Below are 19,349 nucleotides of genomic sequence, written 5' to 3'. Positions count from 1 at the left end.
GTACAAATCTGGCTGACCAAAATGGTTGTTATGGAGACGGAAGCACCACAAACACATCTAATAGAAAAGGGAATTGAAAGCAAGCAGAGAGTAATGAAAACCATCATTTGTTATGAAGCCATATAGGAATAGTAGCATGCTCCCTTAACATATTTACCCTGGAAATTACTGTTGCCTTGTGGTCTCTATGCTGCACTTACTATAAACTCCTAGAGTCTGGGCAGTATCTAAAGGATAAACACTACATAATATTACTTGAACACACTTCGCTAACTTTAGTCATTGCATTATTTATTACTTCTGACAGTGTACAAACTGAGCCTGAAAAATATCTGAAGTGTGTGGCACGATTTTCAAATAAAGATTACTAAAATTTACCCGTAACCTACCATGTAAGTCAACAATTACAATTTGTTAAAACTGTCTCTTTTATCATGCAACGATATACTTTCAAGAGTTTCTTGCTAACACGAATTTGAAGTGCATACTTTATATACCTAGACGAGGTGTATGTTACAAAAAAGAAAAAAAATACTGCATGCATCCACATAAAAATAAACCAATACAGACAGGTTTGATAATAAATTAACAGGTGTACGTAATTATAAATATAGTGTCCACGTATGTCCATATATGTACACATAGATAATAATAGTGGATATTGACATCTAAAAATGTAAATCTACTAAGTGGCCAACTATCACAATAATCAATTGTAAGAAGACGATGGCTTTTCAACTGAATCAATGAGTAACTGCTGAGCTGCCTTTTCATCCTCATCATAAAGAGTTTTGTGGGGATATTTCTCTTTGATCTTAATTCTTTGCTAAAGTGGTAAAGTACACAGCATGTGATACAGTAAGAAGACATCATTATAACACTGTATTTCGACTGTAGAATTTCAACTTTTCACACTAGCAATCAATTAATTTTCCTAGTTCCATTAATTTGAGTGCGGATTGTCTGCAATTATGTTTAGTATTATGATAAACAATTGAATCATTGTTTTGTGATTGTTTTATTAGAGTATATGACTGTTCATTTAGAGTATTTTGAACTTTCAAGTTGCATGGCCCCTCTAGCTAAATCCATCCCTGAGTACAGTTGTTCAATAGTTCCACTTCCTGCAGCTGACATGCCATCTTGTGTGGTGCTTCGGATTGAACAATTGTATACGTAGCATGTTTCCATGAAAATATCATTTAGATGAAATGGACAGCATAATTTTGATACTGCGTTAGATTGGTATATGTAAACTCATGCATGCAACATATATCCTACTTTACCACCCTGTAAAACATGATTATATGTAAGTACAATCAAGGAGATGCCAGCACTCATACTACGGGTTACTGTATTACTGATCAACAGTGTTGGGCGTAATGCATTACAAAAAGTTACTTTTGTAACAGGTTACGTGTATTATTACCTAATGCAGTAGCGAAGTATGCTAGTAATATCTAACGGATTGTTAAATAATGTGTTACTATAACGTAGCGTATTACTACTTGTTACTACTAACGACACTCATTACCTAATGAAGTACAACTAGCACGTTACTGTAATATTATTACCTAACGAAGTACCTTTATACATTGTGTAATATGTAATATAACATATTACCAAGGGTCCATAATAAAAGAGTCTTGATATAACTAGTTACCTTTAAACTGAAGTAATACTACATAACTATCATTGCAGTGGCAGTAACGAATAACAAGTAACATATTACTTTTTAAAAGTACCTGCCCAACACTGTTGATCAAACAGATACTCTAAATCTTTGTGATAAACTTATGTGCAAGTTGTAAAAGCCAACTAGGGAAAAATATAATCAGTGGTTGGCTCATAAATTTCTTACATACAACATTTTCACTTAGCACAAAATCTACAGTACTAATGGGATAGGAATAATACACTTACCAGCGTTGAAACCGGGTCACTACTGCTGACCCGGATGACCCACTGACCCGGATAGCAATCCGGGTCAGACCCGGATTTGACCCGGATTGAATTAAGCCGAGGCGCGTGATAAGAGCTATGTTTCGGGTATTCTCGAGCGAGCGAGACTACATTTTGAGCGTTCCATTCGTGTTGAGTAAACGAGTAGTTATGTGATAACTAAGCCGGTAAGTTTATAATTTAAAATCAGTCAGTGGGTTTGGTTCCACGTAACTACTGTGAGTTTACAGACAGCAATTGGGTGTGGCTTCATACATACTTAGTATTGCAATTTCCCAATATATTAAAAAGGGTGTGGCTCACAAAAGTACTTAACATCCTGCTGCAAGACTATACCTAGACTATATACAACTCATACATTAATCGATTAGTGGGCGTGGCTCCACGTAAGCTTGTAGACAGAAACGGACACAGTTTCATGCTACAGACTGCACTTACTAATAAATGGGCATGGCTGAGCGTATGTTTGTAATGCGATAAGTGGGCGTGGCTCATGAAAGAGCTACGCGACTAGCGTTTATAGGTTCCACGTCGTCAAACGATCAATTTCGTTTCTCACGTGATCCAATCCGGGTCAGACCCGGATAATTTATAAACCGGGTCAGACCCGGATGACCCGGAGAAAATGTGACCCGGTTGACCCGGATGACCCGACCCGGTTTCAACACTGACACTTACCACTTCAGCATATTTATCATAGTAATCCTTTAGTTGTGTTCTGAAGCCAATGTTAGGCCCAGCTTGAGGTCTACACTGTCTGATAATAGTGAGGGCTTGTTCATGGCTCAGACTAGTCACCAACATGATGTACATCGCTGTGATTGTTACAGACCTTGATATCCCTGCCATACTGTATGGTAAATATGTCAATGGCTGTCCTTACTGTATACACAGCAGGCTCACCAGTGGATGAATACTGATCCTCCATTCAACCTATTGGTAGAGCAGAATACATGGTACACAGGTACTGTATAGGATGGTATCTTTTGCACACACACATACATGCAAGTATATACAGATATGCATGCAGGTATATATGTATACATGTGAATCACCAAGTTAAACCAACTATCACTTATCACTTTTAAAAGATACCATGAAATGACATATCATGATATTGTGTCAGATAGGTACTTTGCAGTATCATTATGTCAAGTTACAGGGTGTATATATGGTAAATCTATATATAGATTGACCTCAAGGCTCTCTGAATACACTATACTAACATCCCATATACAAACCATACACTCCACCACAGCCACACTTTCCTCCATACTTGTTAAAACAGACACTACCCAACAGGAAATGTATCATGAATAAACGTATACCATGTTAATAGAGAAATCTCCATATAAGGAGAAAAGATTTAGGTAACAAAAATATATTGTACATGTATCTAAACTATCTGTGGTTGTAATAAATTACACCCCATGTATACTTCAGGACTTACCGACACTCGTGGATGAATTGAAAACACTCATCATAATATTGTGTTCTAAATGGAGATATAATAATAATGACTACAAATACAATGTGCACACATACACATGTGTATCTATATTTACTTAGCCAAAGGGTGCTGGGTAACGAAATTTATTTTTAAGAAAATGAACACCTCAAGGAAGAAGGTGGATGGGCCACAGAGAATGCATGGTGAGGGACCTGAGCCTTTTTGGTCCATACAGTGTACAATCTGTATGCAGTGTCAGATCTGTATGCATAGTGTCAAGAGTTCATAATAGATACATGGATATACTCTTGATAGAGTGAGCCCCATTGTTGTAGTGCAAATCCAATGTGAGGGAATGTCTGGTCTCCGGCACACAGTCAAAACCAGAGGTGCTGGCATTTGCCACACCACCAAAAAGTGGTGTGTTAAATATATATATACCAGGTCCACCAGTAGGAGGTTAGCAGCACGCATGTACGCACATCTGGTAGCTACATGATGGCGCTAGGTTACATTTTCAGGCCACTCACAACAACTGTTATGTGTATGTAACAAAATCTCTGAAAACTTACAAATTAGTGGATGGACTGTCAGCACACCTTACACACTTGTACACATAATCCTATGGGGGAAGACAACAAGTGGTATATGCAATATTGCATGACAAAGGAATTTAGTTCCTGTATCAATCAGTAAATAAAGCCTTGTCATTTTAATGACTGATATTGGTCAAATTAACAGTCCATGGACAGTGACAAGTCAATACGACTTTTATTTCTTGGAGATATAACATACCTTATCCCCAGGTGCTGCTGTATCGTGGATGGATAAGATATGAGTTATCTTGTTTTCAACAAGTTTTTGCTTTGCTTTGGGTGACCCTGCAAAACGACAGACAAAAAAAATGCTTAGATGCCTAGGAAATATTTTTTTTGATGAATATTGCAGCACACATACACAGATGATTCACAATCACAGGAAAAACAACATAGCATTGTAGCTAGCTCATCAGTACTGGCAGCTACGCATACAGAATTTTCAGAGTTGCTTATGCCTTTAAAAGTATTGGACAAAGCGGCCCTTCCTGCCATTACAGGTTTTTGCAATTGAATTCAGCAACTTTGCAGCTGGCGAAAACACGAAAACATGGTATAGCAGCTGCTACAAGAACTTGTTCAAGTACAACAATAGTAAACAACTCTTTATAAGGCAATAATTCTTCCTCTACAGCCTATCCAGCAACATTCCAAACTCTACTACACCATTTGCAATGGGTGTGGTGATGGGTGTGGTCACTCGCAAGCAAGCTAATTAGCCTGTCAGACAGCTACCAGCTCCAATTACCTTCTAGTGTCTCAAGTGTAACTCTCCATGGCATAAATAATTCACCTCTTAATGAACGGTTGGTTTCTTGGAGCTGTTTTGTTTATGACGAATTGTAATGCAAACGCGACGAATTCTATTGCAAAACCGACGAATTCAACTGCAAACGGGACGAATCCAATCGCAAAGGCGACAAATTCAATTGCAAAAACCTGTAATTAAGATAAGTTCTGCCACAAATGTTGCTGACTCACAGAGGAGTGGAGTGCAAAAATGGGCTAGCCAAGGCCACAAAACAGCCTGTTAGGGACGTCCTGAAAATCTCACAATGTTGCACATTCTGCACCTTGACAGTTGGTCCAGAGTGTTTGCATAACTCTCATAGCTGTTGACAGGTCTGGTGTCCAGAGTTGGGGTAGTTACTTCAAAAAAAGTAATCAGTTACTAGTTACTAGTTACTTTCATCTCATGTAACTCAGTTACATTTACAGTTACTTTTTACCAAGTAACTAGTAGTTACGTTACTAGTTACTTCTTACTAGCAATATCATTTCAAGACAGTAGACATAAAGTGAATTAAGTGATAATAAATTTGCAATGTAATCATGTGAGACAATAATACAATTAAATTACATATGTACAAGCACTGTCCACATAAAACTAAATATGTAAAAAGTCCTTGTTGTATCTCATGAGAAGTAATTTTTCAAATCTGTCATCAATCAATCGGTTCGTTTTGGTGTTAACACTAATCCACCTAGACTGAATAGTCGTTCAACTGGGGCACTGGAAGGCAATGCCGTATTGTACAAAAGGAAAAGCCTTTTTACTACAGGATATCTGTGGAGACTCTCAATAGTCTTTGCATTATTTAAATAATCATTTGCTTCAATTTCCACATTGCTCTGTGACTCTGATTCCTCATCTGATTTAAAGTCATAGAAATCATCTTTATTCTTTTTAGTTGGCTGATCCTGTGATTTTTGCACAGCCACAACTTCATCTGTAGCATGTGATCGCATTTCTTGGATGAGCATTTGCTTATACAGATCCTTTTTGCTTTGTGATTCCACCCACTTGAGCTTAAACTTTGGCAAAGTTATGGCTGCTATGATGGCATTATCATTTTGGAAAACCTTCTGGAAACGATCTCTGATGGCATCTTCTACTGCACCAGCAAGCCCAATGGTCATTGATGAAAGATCAGGTCGAAGAGCCACCACTTTCTTGATAATAGCTTCTAAGGTTGGCAATACAGTACCAAAAAAACAGTTGTCTTCTCCTTGCAAAATGTCTAAACCTCTTGAAAGAGGCTTTAAAACAACACAATACTCCTTCAGAAACTTAAACTCTCGCTCACTGAAACAACGCAACTTCAATTTCGTACAGAGCTCATTTAATTCTACTAAAGAATTCTCTGTTACTCTAACTATTGCATCATAATAAGAGTTCCACCTTGTGGCAGTGGGCACAATCAGCTTTCTCTTAGTTACTTCTTGTACAGTATCTGAAGCTACTGTGGATCTACTTGCCTTATTCCATAAGGCAGAACTCTTAGCAAATGAGTTGCGGTACACAGTCTTCGATGTAGTGGAAGATGAAAGGAATTTGTCAACATCTTTACTGGCAACCAGATTAAGTGTGTGTGCAGCACACCTATAGTGTGGTGGTAAGTCATACTGCACTTGAGTTAAATCATCATCAATGTTAGTTTCTTCTGGGTCCACTGATAGCAGTTCATCAACGTTTTCAAAGGCCACATCCTCTCCTTCTTCCTTGACGTCTTCACGTTCTTCAGTAGTACAATTAGCAGAATCTGAGAACACTGTAAAAGCTTTAACAAAGTTGGATCCATTATCTGTGATCGTAGCACAAACTTTTCCAGCTAAGCTATAGCTTGTATGGATTTGTTCTATTTTGCATGCCAGAACATCATAGGTGTGTCTTCCTGTCATCCTTGTACATGCTATGGCTGCTTTATGCCGTTTTAACATCTGTGGATCTATCCAGTGGACAGTCATCCCTAAATAGCTCCTGTGATGAGCTGTCCACACATCAACAGTAGTGCAAACAACATCAAGTTTTTCCAATATCTGCTTAATCTTACTGAGCATCAAGTCGTAAACTTTGTCAAGATGTAGGGTGAAAGATTTTCTGTCTGGAATTTGGGTGGAGCAAATGTTATTGATTAATTTACGAAAACTTGGTGACTCTACAGTTGACAAAGGCTGCATATCCTCTATTATATACTCAGAGAGCAAACTTCGCATTTTCTGTGCAGGGATGGAGTTTCTGGCTAATACATCTGGCAATGTGCACTGCCTCTTTGGTTCACTATCATCAGTATCACTTCTTTGCCGCCTCTTTTCAGTTTCAGGTTTGTCTACTTCTTTTGCAACCAATTTAACATTCTTATGTATAGCAGTCAAGTGTTTCTTGAAATTAGAAGTTGTGTTTCTAGCAGAAGAAAGTGTCTTGCCACCACCACATAAGATACAACGCACCCTTAAATTCTTTGAATCTTCGCTAACAACGTGAAAATAGTGCTTGTACATCCACCCATGAAATGTAGCAACTCTTGGTCCAGCCTTCGCTACTTCAGTGGAACTAGCACTATCAAAATCTCGTACTAACTGTGTAGAATTATCTTCCACCATCATCCCAGGGTTGCTAGAGTCACTATCATTCTCCATCGCTGAGTCACGCCTGATTGAAGCTGAATCACGCCTGATTGAGCTGAGTCATGAACGAGCTGAGTCAGCAACTGTATGCCACGAGTTGGATCACGAGACAATAAGATGTGCATTAATAAGAATCGGGTTTAAAAGCTGATTGCTCAACAAAATTTGTGTAAGTTACTGAATGGCTATACTGTATTGTAACGCGCTACAGTAATGCATTATTAGTGTAACGCAAATACTGATTAACGCATCGATACCATAACGGAGTAACTCACTAACGAAGTAACGTAGTTACTATTGTAACGTAGTTTCTTTCCAGACATTAGTAATCAGTTACTAGTTACTAGTTACAAAGGATGTAACGCGTTATATTACTTCGCTACTTCAAAAGTAATATATTACGTAACGCGTTACAATTGTAACGCGTTAGCCCCAACTCTGGGTGTGGATATATACAGGCTATCAGTAAATCAGTACCAACAAGCTGAATTTGAAAAATCAACCATTATGTGCAAAATCCTAAGTTGACAAAATAATAATGTTAGCACAAATTTGCAAATTCTATGCATTCAGAGGGTTAAAAATGCTTTATTTCAGAACCCAATTAGCAAACACTAAAAGTTCATCAAGACAGTTATCCAAATATTTAGCTCCAACATTTAGTTCTAGTCCCTCATTTGTATGTGACAAATGCTACAAATATCTATAGCACATTACAAAGTAAGTTATGATTTGTGGTTGTTTAAACTGCAAGCACATCATGCCATGATAGTGCTACATTAACATGAAGGACATCCCTTTAACTAGCTAACATCAGAGCTATATCCAATATGACTTGACCAACTATATGTTACCTCCTTAATCTAGCAGGATGTCTTAAGCTTGAGTGTATCAAGACAGGAAGGGAATGGTCACATGCACAAACAAAACGCCATGTACGTATACATAAAGACAAACCCTGTAAAGCTTTATTATTATTATGTAATGGGCTGAGATGCCTAGGCTAACTTTCTACTTTGTTAGCTAAAATTTTGTATGTTACAAATGTTACAGTCACTCACCGATCGCTCCCCCGACATACAGTCCAGGCAACACCTACACGGACAACATGTACTACACAATATCACAAACACTCTTCGCTTACTTTATCCATCGCATTACCCATGATTTCAGCTGGTCTGCGAAAAAGAAATTTCCTCGAGCTCGAAAAAAGTGCGAAATTTTTTAACCTGAAACATGTGGCACAATTTTCAAATTAAGAGCAAGTTTGCCGCGAGAGCTGAGGCATAACTAAGGAGTGGCTTGTAGTGATGTATTCGTTTTATCGAGAGATCCACCCACCAACTGGTGTGGATCATTGTGTGCAATGCAATTTCTACAGCCATGCGGAGAAAAACGTAGTCGTAGCGTGTAGCTCATATCTGCACGTGTATCGCCTAACTGAAGTAAGTGTAGTCTGTAGGAACTTTGGGTCATTGTCATATTTACCAGTATAATTCGTAGCACACGCACAACGCTATAAACACTTGAAGTAGCATTTTGTTTGTATCTAGTGAACATGAAACCAGTGTGCTTTATTTAGAATAGTTTGTTTTGCGCTATTCCTATAAAATAAATCTCCAACAAGGCTCCATGCTATGGATACAGTGGTTTGTGGTTATGGCTTTTTATATGGCCTACATGTAGATGTTGACGTGTTGGTAATGTTCCCTTTTCTGACCTGTTTGTAGTCTGGAGTGAGCGAATCCTCAGGCGGCAGTGGTGAGTTGGATAAATTGTCTTGCAGTAATTTAAGTGATATGTGTTGTGTGTATACAATCGATGAAATTAATTTTTTGGATAATACTGTGTGTATGGCACATACTGTGTGTATGGCATTCACAAACACCTTGTAGGTCACTGTAAACTCCAACAAGTAGGAGAGTATCAGTTATATGGTAATGTTGAGTCAATGGGTAGTGTGGAGCTCGTGGACTCTTGTAGAGAAGCACTACTGCTGGCCTTTAGTAGTGCCAAGGTAATCATCTTTGCTAGCTAGCTTTTTGTCAGAAGAGGTACGACACACTTATGTGCTCATAGGATTAGCAAATTAAAGTACTTTAGTTGTAAACTTTTTATGCGTAATTCAATGGTGCGGTGAACCCTAGTGGTTTGATATTTATAGTTCTTATGTGTATGTGTCGTACCTTCTCTGGCTATATGTGGTATAGATCTATGGTTCATAGGAATATTGAGATGATATAACGCATCATTTGGACCTAATACTGATAGTATTGTTTGCAAGATTTAATACATACAACCACAATGGCCCTAAGCTTTGTTTACCTCAAATGGAGTTCTCTACTTGCTTCAGTTTTTCTTGCTGTCGTTTTGTTTCTTTGTTGCAGTCTCTTCTTTTGGCTCTTCTCTAGTCTCAGTGCTTTAGTGCATTGCAACTAGAGTAGAGAGAAATATATGTATGTACACTGTAGCTGTATTGTACTGTCAATTCTCTCTCCTCGCATAGCTGTCCATAGTAGAGTATGACCCAGCCACTGAAGACCTGCAGACTATCTCTTTACATTACTTTGAAGAAGACGACATAAGAGTGAGCAAATCTACACATTCACACACATAGTGAATAAATGGACAATATAAAATCACGCTCTTAAGGGTCGATAACTCAGCTCATGTTTTTAGTGTGTTGTTTCTTTTACAGGATGGTATGAGGCTGACTAATCATCGGCCGATAGTGAAGATAGATCCAGAGGGACGTTGTGCCACCATGTTGATCTATGGCAGCAAGTTAGTAGTGTTACCATTCCGACATGACTCACTATTGGATGAACAAGACCTACAATCACCGCAACTGTCACACAAGTAAGGAGAACGTGTGGGTGTTCTGTTTCTCTAGTCACCATAATGTCAGGAACTGGTCTGTGGCCAATAGTATAGTTTTAGGCTTTCTTGCTCTCAAGTCTTTGCTAATAGTGAGTTTTGCTGTGGTTAAAGATTTGTTCTATCACTAAGGCTTCATAGGCTTGTGTTAAATGTATTGTTGTAATAGAACAGGGTCCGTCCATGCTTTATTTTATTGTATAGTAGAGATCCTGCCATTAAATGTTATCATAGAAATATTTTACATGACAAAAAATACTTCACAGAAGAGTTTTAGTGTATCTAATGTTTAATATATTCACACAGCACCAATAATGGATTTTTAAAGCAATCATCAAAATGTTTGATTCTGCTTACTGATCTGACCATACATAGTCAAAGGCTATAGATAATCAATTCACCTTCATTTTGACGTGACAATAGCAAACTCACACATAACGTACATTGTGGTTGCTATGAATATCCGCTTTCTGTGCCTGGCCTTTAGCTGTCATCTTCATGCAAAGGAGAATTTTCTGTATATGCAGTCTTCTAAAAATGTCACATCAAGATACTCTAATAAAGCAGTCACCCTAATACAATGGACAAGTATGGTATTCCAACAGTGCAGTTATGCACTATTTTCTATTAAAAGTGTGTTTTTCAGTTTTAGTTGGGTCCCATGTGCTAAATTAAATAGTAGTCAGCTATCACACCATAGCTAGCTGTGTGGAGAATCTCTACTTTGTCATTGACCAAATTGCCCAAGGAGGGATTTTCCCACTAAACTATAGCCTCCTACTAAACTAGCTATATTGTGATAACTATCTTGTCTCCTTTTTGGTACATGGATTGATCCCTGCTTCATTTTGTTAATCATTATAAGTTGGTAGTTTTGGATAGTGAGTTTCAATCTATAGAGGAAGGCTCAAACGAATAGCATTAATTGAAGCCTGAATATTTACTTGTTTCTGTGTCTAATATTGGTGTGTGCAGGTAGGGATGATGATCTTCGTACATGACAAACTAATCAATGCAAATTGCGACAATACAGAAATTGCATTAATATAATATAGTTGCTATAAATATAGTGCGTGGTTCAGATGCACTTGACTGGTTAGAGTATTTTATGGTTCATTCAAAATGCTCTAATATAGCATACACTAAAACATTCATATATACGCTCAACAGTTATTTTGTGTAAGCAACAGTACAGATAAATGAGGGTCTGACAACTGCACTTCTGAGTGATTTTTATTAATTATAGTGATGTGTGGTAAATTTCTATGTTGTGGTTATGATATTTGTCTTGTTATATTGTGTGATACATAATGGTGTGGTACTTTTAGACTGCTGTAGAATCATACCTACTTCACATACTTATTGCACCGCACCAGTTATTCTTATAATAAATAAGTAATGTCTCAGCAGGCTTAATTCAGTTAAGTGAAGTCAGATACTATCCCTAAACCACTAAAGCTATAGATATGGGAGACCATGCATATTAGAGATGCAACGATACAGTATGTAGACGTATCGATATATTGCCTCTGGTGTATCACAATACAGTGATATATTGTGCGATACAAAGTGGAGTCTAAGCAATGGTCTATGTTGTTGTTTTTGCTTTTGAAGAGAAATAAGTAAGCTAATTTTTCTTTGCGAAGCATTACATACTACTCAGTTTAACCACAATGTACAATAATTTGATTGTCAGCCATGTTAACAAGCCACGATATGTCGATATATCACGATATGCGATATATCGATATGGTTTTACTTTGTATCGATACAGCGATATTGTCTTAAAACGATATGATACGCGATATATCGATATATTGTTGCATCTCTAATGCATCTCTAATGCATATATGTGCATATACTATAAGACTGCTCTGAAATCTTGTTGTAGTCTTCTCTGCATTTCGAGAGACCGTCTTTCCTAAGCTCTATGTATGTCACTACTATGTTCAGTCTGTTCAGCAATCTATTCAGAACCATCTCATTATCCTTAAACATGTGTTATTACGCATAATATGGACTTTATTTGATAAAGCACACAAAAGGATATGATTGCAAAAACAGTTTTTCCTGTTCAAAACATTAGAGACACTAAAGTTATCATGTCTATGTGCTGCAGACAGATACTGCATGATGCTATGGTGATCACTCCACAACCCAGCCGGGGGCCAGCATTTCCAGTTGCCACACTTTCTGCTTTACCAGCTGTACCAAGGTCATCTTCTCCACCATGTATGACAATACTTTATCTCACTATTGAGAATGGTCCATTGAGGGAGATTAGCGACCACGGTAGCCATGTTGCTAGTGTTAGCAACGATATTTCTCAAATCACCAACATGCCTAGAGGATGAATAAATGTAATATAAGATACTTTACTAATATGAAAAAAATAAAGCTTATACCTTTCCTCATCAGTAGGGGCTCCATGGGTCATACCCAATGGATTATAATGACCACGTGTACTAGTACATACATTGCTGAAGTCACCGTATGTGTGTATGTATATGTGGAAGCCATGCGATCCTTGAGGTAAATTGGTCACTATTTCCTTTACTGTGACTATACCATTCTGTGTGAAATAAGAGTATGCTAGCAAATTTAGAGAATACTGCTATCACCTCTTTTAAACATAATGTTCCATTCAGGCTTCCTACTGTCAAAGAGACTGTGGCACATGTGATGGCGTGCTCCTCTGCAATAATAAAATAAAGTAAAACTTTATTAGTTTTACAGTGAAATTCCTTCATAGACAGGCACTGTAGCACACACATTTGTACACACTTGTATACGATGTTCTATTGTTATTGTTTTGTATGCTAAATGTTTACTGTTTGTGTTTTTGTGCTCTTTCTTTGGATTACATGACACAGTTCACTAGTGTGCAGCACAGCATGTGTTGTTTGAGCGTGTCTGTACGTCAGCATTTCATAAGGTTAATGAACACAGCAAGTTACATATTACATTTTAGGCTACACGTTGCATGACATGTACGAAAAACTTATGTAGATGGTAAAAGTGCAGCAGATTCTTTGTGCTGTGACTAAGCACTGATTACTGTACATGATGCACCAAGGGGTCTACAAAGAGAAAGACTAGTTCGCCTGTGACAGCAGGAATGAGTGTTACCACGGATACAAAGCTAGATGAATGCACTGTTAAATTTCCATTGTAGAAATCAGCCAATAGTTTAGTTGTTTACTTAAGTTATGTGCAACACCGTCACTACAATCTACACTTTACAGAAAATGATTCTTCTAATTGAAACTAACCTTAAATCTCCATCAGTGCCACACCTTACTTACGTGGTATATTTCACATTTATAAGTTAAGGGTCTATTGCTTTTTGTAACATAATATATCAACTACAGTATGACAACTGACCCTTGTGAACACAAATTGGAATTCTATGTGACCACATTGTCTGTCCATTAACACACATGCATGTTACAGAAGATTGGCCACGCAGTAAATATCCAGGATCACAAAAAAAATCGGATTGTGTCGCCGACCCTTCTCCCTCCATAAGCAAGTCCATTTTCAAATATCTCCACTCGTCTGCACTTGCGAGGCTTACACGGCTCACGTGGCTCTTGAGCACTTGTTAACACACAGAATATCAATATGATACTTGTAATGAACAACTTCATGATTGTCAATATCTCCTTGAAACAGAAATATAATGGTTATCATTGGCTTGGTACTTTTATATTACTCGGTACGACTCTTGATGTGGTTTCTATGTTTATGACATCTCTGGCAGCCGTTGTTACTACAAGTTGCTACGTGCTTCATCAGACACATGTCATCACGTGTACTGCATTACCTGCCAATTATGTTGTTCACAAATATAATAATAATGATTATAACTATAAAGAAAAGGTCTCTTGAGGGGGAGGAGAGGGGTCTGTGTTCACTACACCTACCATGAGCTTAGTATTAACTGATGTGTCAGAAGTTATACAAACAATCTGGAACTGATGCTGGAACTGATGCTCCAACTTTACTGGATATGTCAGAGACATTTGCAGACTCATGTATTATACAGTACTGAATAGTGGTGAATAGGATCTTGAAGGCTTGGGAGTAAGCATTGACCAGAAATTAGCCTCAAAGTATGCCTTGAGTGGAGGGTATAGTCAAGTCTAAAATTGCCTTCAAGAGAAACTTTATTTAACAGAATTTTCTATTGAATACAGACCTCAATATGAAGAACAGTACTTGAAGTGTAGTCATGCATGTACTACTTGTGATGAAAAGAAAACTACATTAGTGCACTACTATACTGCAAATTTCAGTGCAAATATAATGAAATGGGACACAAAGGGAACAAAGTTAAGTCCATGGTACCAAGAGTTCATAATATTTGTATGGGCAATACAAATATTATGAACTCTTGATGGTAGATGCTTTGTACACTATACAGTGTGTTGAGAAGCAAATGTTGGGTGTGAGTGATGTCAAATATGTAGTAAAAGAAAAAATCAAATCTGTAGTGTTAACCATTGTGTTACAGGTTAAAACATAGCTGAATAATCAAGTGAAATGGTTATTTTGAGTGGTAGCAATTAGTACCAGTAGCAGGCATGTTTAGTATGCAGTAGCCTATTTCTTTGATGTGGTGTATAGGAGTTTACTGATAGTGAAAAAAGCTAACAAACAATTTGACACTCTATATAGATTAGACTTAAAACTCTTCGGTGATGTATAATTTTTTTTCAGCAGCTTGTGATTTGGGAGTGCCATTTTTTTTTCTGAGGGGGTGGTTCCCTACTGCACAGTACTACCGTGCTGTATGGTATTTTACCTGCTTTATTGTGAAGGATGTAGGAATTTGCCTGTTTATATATGTTGTAATGTATTAGTTAACATGTAATTCCTGTAGTGATCGTAGTGCAGTGTTACCCAGTTTGGTGATCAACTTGAGGGAGCTAGCTACACCAGTGATCAATGTTAAGGATTATCAGTTTCTTCATGGATACCATAACCCTACCATCTTGTTCCTCTGTGAACACCTACCCTCCTGGTCTGGGTGAGATTGTGTGTGTGTGTGTGTGTGTCTGTCTGTCTGTTTGTCTGTACTGTGGGTATTCTGTTCAGCTATGCTGCTAGATACTGTTTAGGGGGCAGGTAGCTTTATATGTCATGTGGTAGTATATGACATTGGAAGTTCTGTTTGGTACAGAAAATGTCCAAGGCATGTACAAGTTATGTGTTGTGAGATTACCAATCACTGTCTGTAATTGATTCAGCTTGTGGTTAGGATGAAAAATTTTTGCAGAGACTTTTGATAGTCGCAACTGAATTTGAAGGTGACAGCTATTTTTCCTGATAGATTTAGTGGCTCCAACTCAGCTTGTTTGAACCAGTACTTGAAGAAAATTACTTAGGGTAGCAGGATTTACAAATTTGAAGACCAGATATAGAAAAAAAGCGTATATGTAAATCTATATTATTTTGTAAAAATTCCACTGGTACGTACCTCCATATCCTTAACACTTACTGTGAACTGTGTCTAATGTTGTCTTTACCTCAGGCGGGTGCCAGTCCGGAAAGACACTTGTGGTATAGTAGCAGTGTCTATTAACATGTCAGGCCAACAATACCCGGTCATCTGGACTATGGCCAACCTTCCATTTGACTGCTTTAAGGCTATAGCAGTCCCCAAACCATTGGGTATGTTCAAGAATTTAATGTGCATGGCTTGACTATGTTAAACGGTACTGACTGTATGTATCTATGTATGTGCAAGTGTTTAGTGTGTGTGTGTGTGTGTGTGTGTTTATTGACAAGGTGGAGTGCTGGTATTTGCTGTCAACTCACTACACTACCTCAACCAGAGTTTCCCATCTGTTGATGTTTCCCTTAACTCCATCACAGACAACAGTACTAATGTGCCACTGAGTAAGTTCTCTGATGTGTACGTGTGCGTGACATATTTGATGGGTAGACTGCTGCTATGTGTACGATTGGGGGGTCTTGTTATACCATCCATTGTGCTGCGTATTGTACTGTACCGTAGAGTCGGGTTGTTAAGCACATATGTCTATTAAGCGCATATTATTTGTTAAGCACATACATATTTCTTGTACTTAACCATGGCTGATAAGCGCACATGGCCCAATGCGACGCTTACACGTGACGAAGCTACGCATGGGAAGAAAAGCTGGAAATACTGGAAAATTAATGTCTCCTCAAGTGCTTACATATCCCTTGAAGTCTCCCTTTGCTATGTATACAGCAAGCCAGCCTTCTAGATTGTGATAGTTCATCACAAAGGATTTCATTCAGAAATGGAGTCAAATATCCTTAAAATTCCTTATACATTGGTGTGGTGACCATGAACTACTCTATTACAACGTAGTGATTCCGTGTTAAACACACCGTAAATATTAATTAGGCGTATGCGCCTAACAGATAGTATTATTTTACTGAAATTAACAATCCGACTCAGTATGTAGTAAATTATAAGTGACTGTTAAATTAGTGTTTTATTTTTATTGAAGCTGTATGTTCTATTAGAGTAGTTTGGTACTGTTCTGCATAAAACAGTGGCTTTAACAAACTAACATATCTGAGCACAATTATGCCTCAAACGGAGGCCCTACTGTATTTATGTATTTGTGATTTGATAGACCTTTCAACATTAGTGTCTAGTAGCACTACCTCTGTCTCTTTAAATGTCTCTTTAAGCTACACCTTGGTGACTACATTGAGTCATAAATATGTAGCACATTGTTTTCTCACTATCAGTGAAACATGATATTTGCTGTGAATAAAAGTTTAGAAAATTGTGTGGTTTAGAAAATTATATATGTATACATATTCTCAAATTAAAAGCACTGTGCTTGTTTCATGAACAAGTTATAACCTATATTCTGGTCACCCCAATAGAGAAACAGCCAGGAGTGGTGCTAACACTGGACAGCTGTAATGCCACGTTCCTTGCACATGACCAGCTATTAGTATCACTGAAGGGAGGAGAAATGTGAGTGTTTAATTCTATACAATTTATTCAGGTAGTGGTGTACATTACTTGCTGTAACTCATACTTTTATCCCATTTGCTTTAAGCAATATGATTTTCAATATGTTGTAGTACTGAAATGTGTTTCCAAAGTTACACTGTCTTTCTTGTGTATAGTGTGTAGTTTTGTGGTGCTAATTTTTGTTGGTGATGATTGGTTTAACCAGTTAACTTGATGACATATTGTTTTTTTTTATCCATGGTTGTTCCCAATAATTTTCAACCAACACATTAAGTTGTAAACAGTTGTACAAACTACACTGTACGTATATGCAAATTGTAGTCTAAAATGTTGTGGTAAATTTCTTGTATATACATAGTATTCAGTGTATATGATATGATCTTTGCTACTAGTTATGTTGTAACGCTCGTTGTTGACTCGGTTACCGTGAGAGGGATGAAGAGTTTTATCTTTACTAAAACTGCTGCTGGTGTGATTACCTCATGTGTAAGTGAGTGTGTAGTGTGTGCGCGTGTGTGTGTAGTGTGTGTGTGTGTGTGTTGTGTAGTGTGTACATGTGTGTGTGTAGTGTGTACATGTGTGTGTGTAGTGTGTAGTGTGTGTGTGCGCGCGCGTGTGTGTGTAGTGTGTGTGTGCGTGCGCGTGTGTGTATGTGCGCGCGCGTGTGTAGTGTGTATTTATACACATGCATGCATGTGTGTAACATGTCTCATAAATTTCTGGTACCATATACTACCCTCACACATACATATTATTCCATCATACAGATGTGTTGTGTGGGTAGCCAGTACTTGTTTCTCGGTTCAAGACTTGGTAACTCCCTCCTACTGAAGTATACTTCAAAGAGACAACTTGACCTCGTAACATCACCAGGACAACTAGCCTTCAAGAGGATCAAAACAGAAGACTGGATGGGTGAGCAGATCGTGGATTATATTTCTGTGTAGCTTTTAAATGTATTTTTTAGAGCGTTTATATTTTTGAGTAGTTTAAACAATGTATCGAGTACAGGGAATTCTTATTTAATAGCTAGCTACCTCAAAGTAGACAGCTAAGAGATACTGAATGACCTCAATAAGAGATCGCCTCGCCAGTCTCTGTACCACTTGATCCACTGAAATCTTTTCATTGAAATGTCTGTCATTTTATTTGCAACCCATCAAAGTTTTCTCAATGTGGGGAAACCATGAAACTACAATTTAATATGCATGGTCATTTCCCAAACTTGTGATCAAGCTAAATCGTACATGTCTGCTCTTCACACCTGTACCGTCATAGGTTTTCTAATTAGCTAAAATGTTACTTCTGTTCAGAAAAAATACATTCTTCCTTTTCACTGTTTTTTCCGGCTTAACTACATGTGCTATTCTACTATTAGCTGATGATACTGATGATTTGGAGATGTATGGCAGTGAAGCTACTTCAGGAGGAGCACACCATATTTCTTATTCCTTCGAGGTATGCAATATCTTTAGTGAGACGTTGGGCCAAGTGTGGGGCTGTTGCTTTTAAAAGTGGTCATGGCCATTAAGCAAATTAATTTTACTAGCTTTGCATGCTGTGAAATGTGGTACTCATCAAAGAGCTGGACATGTTTATGACATAAATACATACTTCTGTTCTGTGTGACTTCAGTTTACAATGTTTATGCCATGGTATATCTCATGGTTACATGTTATGACATGTTCCTAAGGATAGTGTGTTTATGTTGTTATGTAGTTGTTAGGTAGTAACTTGTTAGCTAAACTTGTGTTGGCTAAACCTGTTTACCAATTGAAAGGGCTGTAACCGAGTGTTACTAATTTGTATTGAGGATGTATGACAAAGACATAAAGCACATTGTACATGTATTGAAGTGTGAAACTTCTCTTGAAAGACCCACTGAATAAAGGACACTATCTGTTTAAACTCTTTATCAAGATGGCTTCTGTGGTACCTATATAGACCTCTACCAATGCCATTTTTACTTCTAATAACGGAGAACAGTAAAATTGCAGTTTGGTCTTACAGTGTTCTGTTGTGTAGAGGTTCCACATACTGTAGCGGAATATCAGATATATCAGTATGT

The 19,349-nt window shown here is 37.7% G+C and overlaps 2 protein-coding genes across 2 annotated transcripts; one reads left to right on the top strand and one right to left on the bottom strand.

Moving 5' to 3' along the window:
- Window positions 1-445: 445 nt before the first annotated feature.
- LOC136263140 (dual specificity protein phosphatase 22-like) lies at window positions 446-8,684 on the bottom strand. The gene is made up of 8 exons (XM_066057636.1): window positions 8,561-8,684; window positions 8,478-8,511; window positions 4,208-4,293; window positions 3,985-4,034; window positions 3,413-3,457; window positions 2,866-2,895; window positions 2,641-2,812; window positions 446-826 (listed from the first exon to the last, which is right to left on the bottom strand). Exons 1-8 carry the CDS (start codon window positions 8,579-8,581, stop codon window positions 710-712), a joined length of 555 nt encoding a protein of 184 aa, XP_065913708.1. The 5' UTR covers window positions 8,582-8,684; the 3' UTR covers window positions 446-709.
- Window positions 8,685-9,367: 683 nt separating this feature from the next.
- On the top strand, window positions 9,368-19,069 carry LOC136264803 (cleavage and polyadenylation specificity factor subunit 1-like). The gene is made up of 12 exons (XM_066059572.1): window positions 9,368-9,433; window positions 9,923-10,003; window positions 10,115-10,275; window positions 12,413-12,602; window positions 14,249-14,340; window positions 15,179-15,325; window positions 15,830-15,969; window positions 17,188-17,281; window positions 17,674-17,767; window positions 18,049-18,196; window positions 18,660-18,739; window positions 19,001-19,069. The coding sequence occupies exons 1-12, from the start codon at window positions 9,368-9,370 to the stop codon at window positions 19,067-19,069; spliced, it is 1,362 nt and encodes a 453-aa protein (XP_065915644.1).
- Window positions 19,070-19,349: the final 280 nt, after the last annotated feature.

Source organism: Dysidea avara, chromosome 8 (assembly GCF_963678975.1).
Source record: "Dysidea avara chromosome 8, odDysAvar1.4, whole genome shotgun sequence".
Classification (NCBI taxonomy): Eukaryota; Metazoa; Porifera; class Demospongiae; order Dictyoceratida; family Dysideidae; genus Dysidea; species Dysidea avara.
Note: the sequence above shows the minus strand (reverse complement) of the source record. Positions and strands in the feature narration are given on the sequence as shown.

What these genes read in the sequence shown, in the direction of transcription:
- LOC136263140 (XM_066057636.1), bottom strand. Translation starts at nt 8,581, where the DNA reads ATGGGTAATGCGATGGATAAA. An exon ending in CAGCAGCACCTGGGGATAAG is followed by an intron (nt 4,035 to 4,207) that starts GTATGTTATATC and finishes CTTCCCCCATAG; the next exon opens with GATTATGTGTACAAGTGTGT. An exon ending in GGATCAGTATTCATCCACTG is followed by an intron (nt 2,813 to 2,865) that starts GTGAGCCTGCTG and finishes TTTACCATACAG; the next exon opens with TATGGCAGGGATATCAAGGT.
- LOC136264803 (XM_066059572.1), top strand. Translation starts at nt 9,368, where the DNA reads ATGGGTAGTGTGGAGCTCGTGGACTCTTGTAGAGAAGCACTACTGCTG. An exon ending in TTGAAGAAGACGACATAAGA is followed by an intron (nt 10,004 to 10,114) that starts GTGAGCAAATCT and finishes TTTCTTTTACAG; the next exon opens with GATGGTATGAGGCTGACTAA. An exon ending in CAAAACAGAAGACTGGATGG is followed by an intron (nt 18,197 to 18,659) that starts GTGAGCAGATCG and finishes TTCTACTATTAG; the next exon opens with CTGATGATACTGATGATTTG.